This window comes from Cyprinodon variegatus, unplaced genomic scaffold, assembly GCF_000732505.1.
Source record: "Cyprinodon variegatus isolate N-32 unplaced genomic scaffold, C_variegatus-1.0 Scaffold277, whole genome shotgun sequence".
Lineage (NCBI taxonomy): Eukaryota > Metazoa > Chordata > Actinopteri > Cyprinodontiformes > Cyprinodontidae > Cyprinodon > Cyprinodon variegatus.
The window spans coordinates 240,452-248,689 of NW_015150730.1; the positions used below are offsets into that span (position 1 = coordinate 240,452).

The 8,238-nt window shown below is 36.3% G+C and overlaps 1 protein-coding gene across 1 annotated transcript; it reads left to right on the plus strand.

The window, feature by feature from the left end:
- The first annotated feature begins 390 nt into the window (after positions 1-390).
- LOC107090010 (RING finger protein 11-like) lies at positions 391-7,252 on the plus strand. The gene is made up of 3 exons (XM_015383142.1): positions 391-1,007; positions 1,293-1,462; positions 5,053-7,252. The coding sequence occupies exons 1-3, from the start codon at positions 885-887 to the stop codon at positions 5,240-5,242; spliced, it is 483 nt and encodes a 160-aa protein (XP_015238628.1). The 5' UTR covers positions 391-884; the 3' UTR covers positions 5,243-7,252.
- The last annotated feature ends 986 nt before the right edge of the window (positions 7,253-8,238 follow it).

Sequence of the window (8,238 nt, forward strand, 5' to 3'; positions counted from 1 at the left end):
AAGGAAGGTTGGAAGGAAGGAAGGAAGGAAGGAAGGAAGGAAGGAAGGAAGGAAGGAAGGAAGGAAGGAAGGAAGGAAGGAAGGGCAAAACATATTTTTATTGTTTCTTCTATGATATCACATTTTGAAATCTGTATAGAATCTGTATAAACTACTCGGTATGATTAAAATGATGAAATGCTCAAAGAATAAATAAATGAGAAGGGCAACAGGTTTTCAGAAGTTGCTGAGGGCACCCCATAAGGCCCCTGAGGGCCCCTGTTCTAGAGTAATAAAGGAAAAAGAAAAAATCATTTATTTTTTCTTTTAAACTGGTTTCATGTTTTACTCCGGTACAGCAGGTGGCGGTGTATCGCGTCTGAGCTATGCTCCGTGAACGAAGAAGAAAAGGATAGAGAAGAAACAGCTAGCAAGGAAATAAATTGTTTGATGGTACTCACGAAGTTGATAGGCGTAAATGTTTTTTTGAGTCTGCCTCTCGGACAGCTCAACTGACACCCAGAGCTAGTGCTGAGCTTTGTACCGTATATAAATTGTGAGCCTTCAGGAGGAATGAGCGTCACGTATTGAGGAAATCGCGCAGTTAAAGAAGCTATCTGGATTGCTAACCGCTGTCAGCTTCATCAAGGAGAGTTCTTTGTTTTGTTTCTCAGCTCAGTGCAATCATGAAACGAAGCTAATCTTTTTTCTTTTTACTCCCAATTATTTAACATGTGTGTAGAAGTTCAATAACCACGACAGGAATGTAATTGTTGATTTTAACTTGAGCAGTTAATTATTCCTGGGATACTAAAACTAACATTAGCCGACCCAAATCAAGTTTAGCAGCACAGTTGTGTTTTTCTTTTTAACGTCGGCTCTGAAAAGGACTGGAGGCACGGAAAATGGGCAACTGCCTGAAGTCCCCAACATCCGACGACATCTCCCTGCTCCATGAGTCTCAGTCCGATAGGGCGAGTTTCGGTGACGGGACAGATCCCGACCTGGAGCCGCCTCCACCGTACCAGGTGAGCTGCTTTCTAACGCTCACTTCCTTTCTGCCCATAGACCTAATAGTTATATTAGTGGTTGTTATTCTAGTAATTATGCAAACATCACAGGGGTTTTCTTAAATGTATTTACTTTAAATTGATATTTAAAATGTAATTTGCATGATTATTCTCTCTGAGTAAAGTCAAACATCGCTGTCAGCATCGGTTCTTGTGATTTTCCTTTTCTCCCCTCTCAGTCTGACCCGTTGGACCAGATTCTTTGTTGGATGAGTGTTATTGTTTTTCTTTGTCTGCCACTAGGAGCAGGCTAACATGCCCATGTACCACCCGACACCCAGCCAGGCCCGTCTGGCCACCCAGCTGACAGAGGAGGAGCAGATCCGCATAGCTCAGCGAATTGGCCTCATCCAGCACCTCCCTAAGGGCGTTTATGATGGAGGACCAGACGGTTCAGAGAAGAAGATCAGAGAGTAAGCGTTTATTAGGAGGACCATTACATTGGAAATGCTGTTTTAAGCACAATAATTTTTGTTTATAATAGAAAACTTAATATTTTCATCGTTTTAACATGTTAAATAAATAGTTTATGCCTACCTTGGAGAGTATAAGTATATGGAGGTATATGATTATTAAAAGAAAATCTGTTAAAAGCAATTGAAATAAGGCTATAGCCTTGTTTTCTTTTTAATTCATTTAATGAAAGAGGTTAAGTAAATATCCAAATCATATGTAAAATAATTCCCCACTGATTTGGTACTCTTTCACTTTGAACTTTTTATTATCAAAAGCGAAAATGTAGACAGGAAACATCTTTTTCATATAGGGCTGAAACAATTAATTGGATAAATCGATTATTGAAATATACGGTACATGCTCTGCTCAATGATACGGAAATGAATAAAACTTGTTTCCTTAGAGGCGATCAGATACCACCGGTGTTCCAGTTGCTATTGGGTTACTAATTAGAATGTGATTGAGATCAATATGAATGCTGGAGAAACTTTGAACAAAGGGTAGAAAACCGGATCTTTTCTCTCTGGTACCGCCGTGGTGCGTGCACACAAAGCAAGAGACATTGATCCACCAGCAGCTGGTGTTTCTTACTACTTACCACACAAAATTTTGCACTGTAATCTGTTTTCAAGTTCTGAAAACAAATCGGCACTCAAAATCTCTCAGAATGTCTGTGGTTCAGAAAAATAGCATGGTGCTGCTGGACTAAGCTATCACAGTGAAGTGCTTCCACTAGCTCCACTGATTGCTCTCTCCTTTGGCTATTAATTCTCCCCTGGTCTCTCTCTGCTCTCTTAGACATGCAACAGGGTCATAATTATACAGTTGTTTTCCATCACATGTGTAATTGTACACATTTAAAGTCCAGTTTTATTTGTTAAGCACTTAAAAACAACCACAGCTGACCAAAGTGCTGTTCAGAAAAAAAAGATAAATAAATAAAACATAAAACAGTACAGATAAGAAAACGAAACAACTAAAAAAATACTAAAAATAACATTCACACAATCAAATCCATGAAATTGGGTACAAGATAAAAGGAATAAAAGAGAAAAAATAAAATAAAGCCCACTGTCTTGCTAGATGTTAAAAGCCAAAGTGAAAAGGTGGGTTTTGACAAGAGATTTAAACAGTCAGAGAAGAAGCCTTTATGAGGTGCTGAGGCAGGTCATTCCAGAGTTTTGGAGCAGCAAAAGCGTGGTCCCCTCTGAGCTTCCGCTTAATTTTAGGCTCTCTCAGGAGCAGCTCACCAACTGACCTCAGAGTGTTGCCTTGAAATAATTAGCTTTATTATCCCTTGAAGACACTTGATTAAAGCAGTGATGGCGTGGGCATCTTTCTTTTTAAGAGGGAAATGTATTTGAATTGATAACCAATTCCTCACAAAAGCAAAAAATCTAAACTGTAATAGAAATGAGAGTCTAAACTGCCATTGCCCTTTAAAAAGTTATTTATACATAAATATTAAGTTTGTGTTTTGGTCAAACATGCATTTCATTCCAACATGAATTCTATGGGCAATAGATGAAAAGATGTGTGTAAGACTATCTGAAAACCATTTGTCTGGACAGGAGGGGTTAAACGCTGGGAGTTCTTTGTGATGCCAACAGTAAAGCATCCTTATAAAGTCGATATAAATAACAGCTTCTCAAGCTTCATTGTAAATCTGCCGAAAGCACTGCCATAGATTAAAAAAGGTAAATTGAAAATATTCTGATATGCTTTATGGCAAACTTGATGGGGAACATTTTCTGAAAGAACATTAAGTTGACAATTTGGAGCCACTGCCATGACATGATTGATGAAAGAAAGAAATGAGTCATCAGTTTTCAAAAAATGTGTTTCATGTGAGTTGCTCATTACTTTACATAATTACTGAAGGTAGGCAACCAAACTGCACATCCTTACTAGCTATGAAGTTATTTAACAAAATGTTTGATAAATTGAGACATTTACAAATCTTTAAAAAAGAGTGAAAAGTAAAAAGTCATGGCTATAGCTAACAATGCATAATATAAGAATATACTTAAGTCATATGAATAACATGTTAATAAAGAAAATTATAATATATGCCTGTTACAAGTCCTTTCAGTTTCCATGTAACTACAAATGAGAGAGTAGAGTGTGTTTAAAAGCTTTGGCTTAAGGGGCACAGTTGCAGCCCCTGCAGTACAACTGTGACTCCACTAGGGGGTCGGAACCCCAGTGTTAAAGACCTCTGGGTCGAATCATTACAAATGTCAGCGCTAATGTCATCATCAAATTTCTCCTATTGAGAGATTATCAGTCGTTTCCCATTTAATCTGTTTGTTCTTTATTGGCTGATTAACTTAGCAGACAGATCAGGGTCACAGTTGGAGGGAGGTTTAAAACAATCTTAGGTTCTAGAAGAAACTGCCTAAAGCTTCGGCCTCACTAAGAAATCAAATCATTTTACAAATGAATGTGGTATAGCATAACTACAGAAAATGGGCGTCAGCAAAAACTGACAGACCAGACAATCAGAACGTTAATTAAATAGCAATAAAGAGACTAATGAAGCCGCAGACATCAGCTGCTCAGGTCAGATGGAGTCAAAGGGACAGCTTTGATTTGTGTAGCCACTATTGCTAAAATAACGCCAAACCAAATCCCATTGAGCCATGCAAACAGCATAAGACTGTAACATAAGGATTTGCAACCTGTGGCTCTTTGGACCTTATTAACCCTGGATAAACATGGTAAAGAACCAATTCATCCTTTTTAAATATAGAGATGAGAATAAAAAACATAATAACTAATACTTGCAGGTTTGAAAATTTTTACACATATTGTTTTGAATAACTGTTTTTTCAATTGATGTTTTACCAAAAATATATATTTTCTTTTATTTTTTTAAAGAAATTCGTATAACATTTCTGCCTCAAATTGTTTTTTATTCAGCTGACTTTAGGGCAAGAATGGCTCTTTGTATTCTGCAGATAAAAAGTAAACTTTTTTTCTTTCAAGTGCAAAATCTGAACCATCTGTGGCAGGAAAATAACAAGGATCTGTACAAACCCATTTGTGGCAATACCTGCTTTTAACTTAAAATCTTAACCATTAAAGAAAAACATTAAAAAAAAATTTGTAGGTGACATTTTTTTTCCAATATCTAATTAAAGCATTACAACATTATCTTCATTTGTTTATCAAATAATATGCTTCTTTTTGATGCATTTTATTGATTTATTTATCATGATTTTAAAAAAAAAAACAGTCGGGACAATTACAGGGAAAATTAGTGGATTTTATGTACTGGTTGGTCAACCTGTGAAACTTGCTTAGGTTTTTTTTTTTTGTTTGTTTCTGCTCTTTTTTCTGCTATAAATGATAGATTAGTTTCAGAAGAAGTGACAAGATAATATAGAATTGCAATTCATGGTCTAGATATGGGCTTTTAGATTTCTTTATTTTGATGAAATGCATTCTGATTATTCTGACTCTGTGCTCATTTTTTTTTTCCTACCTTTTTTACCACAGTTGTGGTAAACTGGTTTTAAAGTTTCTTTATCTTTTTGTCTTTCAGATGTGTGATCTGCATGCTGGACTTTGTTTACGGAGACCCCATTCGGTTTTTGCCATGTATGCACATCTACCACATGGACTGTATAGACGACTGGCTGATGAGATCCTTCACCTGCCCCTCATGCATGGAGCCGGTGGATGCAGCGCTGCTCTCCACCTATGGACCAACCGATTTCTCCCCCGATGCTTAGATCAAACACGGCCCCTCGGGCAAACCCAAACAGCTGTCCTCTTATTGAGTGAGAGGAGTTTAGAAATGTGTTTGTTACTCGGCACTTTGGAAACTTCAGAAATTACCCCCCCAATGTTGGCCTTTCATCCCTCTAAGGTCTGATGCTAATTTAAGCTGGTCTTAAAACATCAGTTTCCAGTCAGTCAGAAACAGTTCCTCTGCATGTTCATGCTTCTGTGTGTTCGTTTGACCCAGGTTGTGTGATCTGTTGCTGCAGGGTGGAGAACACATTGGATTTGTGATTGTGTGTGTGTGTTTGTATGAGAGAGCAAAAGCTCTGTGGTGATTGAACAGTTTCTTCTGAGCTGGTCTCGCTTCACCTTACTGCTATCACTAGATCAAAAAATGGATTCAAGAGGACAATTAGTTTACCATAATGACTCGTAAGCTAAACGTTTGGAGTTTGTTGTAACATTGATCTTCTCCACAGAATTGAAATTTAAAAAAACTCCATCGTTATGTCGTATACAGATGCTAAGACTTACACTTTTGTCTAAGGAAAAGTCCAGATTACAAAAAAAAAAAAAAAAAAAAGCATAAATACAACAAAACTCACTCGGTTTAATAGACAGCATATTTGTTACATGAATGTTGCACCAGGTTATGCATTGGTTTTCCGTCGAGGGCGGATTTGTGCATGGGAGCGAGTTGGAGGAATCAAGTCAAACATTACAAATGCTTGCACACCTTTCATCTGATCAGAGATTTGCACTTTACTTATAGGACATTATCTAAAACAATATATTAATATATTTACCTTATAGCCTTGCACTATCGAAACGTCTTTCTTTTATCTCCTGAGATGCAGGAGTTCTATAACGAATAAAAGATATTTCTCTACTGTCAGTACTGAGTAAGCCTGATGATGCATTTCAAAAAAACTATGACTATGCTGCGTGAACGTCTTATTTTGTTTTCTGTGATTTGAATTAGATGTTTGTTTTTTTTTCTTCTAAGAAGGGACAGAGGCTTGCTAAAGGTGAAGGGAATATTTTGAAACTTTCAGATAGTTTCCTGCTACACAATTGTAGCAAATAAAATGTAAATGGATAGATATAAAGTCTCGTAAAAACAGCAACATCCACTTGCCAGCTAAATACTTATTTTGCTTTAGTTTTCATATTGTTTTGTTTTGCTTTATTTTCTTCTCGATTTGTCATTTTAAACATTTATCATTTTGCTCTTGTGTTGTTAGTGTCTTTCTAGAAGTTTGTTTTGCAGCGACGCACTGAACAGCCTTTTTAGGTCGATACAACTGTATGGTTTGTTCTTTTCCGTGGCATTTACCACAAAAGGAAAAAAAAAAACATGTTGCTTTGTCTGATAGACAGAGTAGTACAGAATCCAAATTAAATTGTGGAATTACAATACAAGCCTTTTTATGCAATAAAGCATATACTTTAGGATGTATTTATAGCACTCTTCTGAAGTATTAATAATCTGGGAAGAAAATGAATGAATAAAAATGTTCAAGGACAGGAACTGCCGATCAAAGCTGACCAAGACTTTGATTGATGGGTATGTCTACAACTTGGCAAATAAAGTTGTATTTCTCCTGCATTTTAATATAGGAAGTTAGATTCATTTATTCATCACAGTTTATTCTTTTTTATTCATTTTAAGTCACTGTAGCAGTAGTTATAATCTTTTTTTTTCCTTTGATTTTTAGTGGGGGTTTTTCTCTTATTTAATTTGCTGTTTCTTTCATGTTTGCGTTTAATTTACTGCACTTTTATTCCATTAACTAGCTAACCTGTATGCTGTTTTTATACAGCGGGAACCTCTGTCCCTGTATTGAGACTTATTTTATGGTGTAGGAGGTAAAACTGAGATGTAATGATTTCCTTTAGCTTTACTTTCACTGTTTTTCAGTTTTGAGTTTATTCTGAACCTTTGAATTGTAATCACTTTATTTCTGTCCCTTTGAAAGGCTAAGTCCTTGTGTAAACAATAAATTGGAGAGAAACCATCTGTGGTTTTTATTTAGACTATTTATAGTCCTTTAAAATTTAGCAAAAAACCCAATATACAATGGACATATTCATGCTCATGGGGCTAAATATTTTACACTGATTACAAACCTGCAACATTACACAATGTGCAAGTGCTCAATAGCTGAGCCTTTGGTTAATGCAATCCTCAAATCTGGCAGTGGAGTGAGAAGCGTGACTATACAATCAGGGCTCTGTGTTGCTCTAGTCTAGCAAATGAACAAGGACCCGTTTGGAATTGTAATCCCTAATTTTTGCTGCTTACATCCAGTTTCTGTGTGAAGTATAAGAACTGTTTTGCAAATTCTTTTCATATTTGCACTTGAATACTTTCCATATTAGTACATTACACAGTAGACCCAACCTTGCAATGTTTTTTCAGATATAAATAACCAGCAGCACTGCTTTGTGCAGTTTTATATTTTGAAAAAGGATCTCTTAAAGCTGCTGCTAGAATTCAGCCACTGTAAGAACTAGAAGTTTGAACCTGTTGGCCATAAATATCAACTTTTTTTTACTACCATTTCAATAATGTAATTCTAAGACACCAAACTGAGTGTACATATATAAAATCTGTTTGTTTAAATTACCCTGATTCATTTTCATTGCAAGCAACTTGTTTTGCAGCAAAATAGCAAGAAATTTAGTTTAAAACGGCTCTAGACAATTTCATTTTTTTAAAGTGCAAAAACAGTAATACAAATATAAAAAATTGTAATATAAACAAATGACTGTATATTTACAGTTCTAAACATTTTTTTTTATGAATAAAATAACCCATTTTACACAAAGTTCAGCAGTCTAATGACAGTGGGGAAGAAACTGTTCTGGAATCTGCTTGATCTGCATCGGATCCTCTGAAGCCTTTTCCCAGAGGGGAGCAGGGAGAACAGTCCAGGGTTGGGGTGCGAGGGGTAAGTAATGATGTTACAGGCTCGAGACACGCACAGTGTCTTTTCAGTGG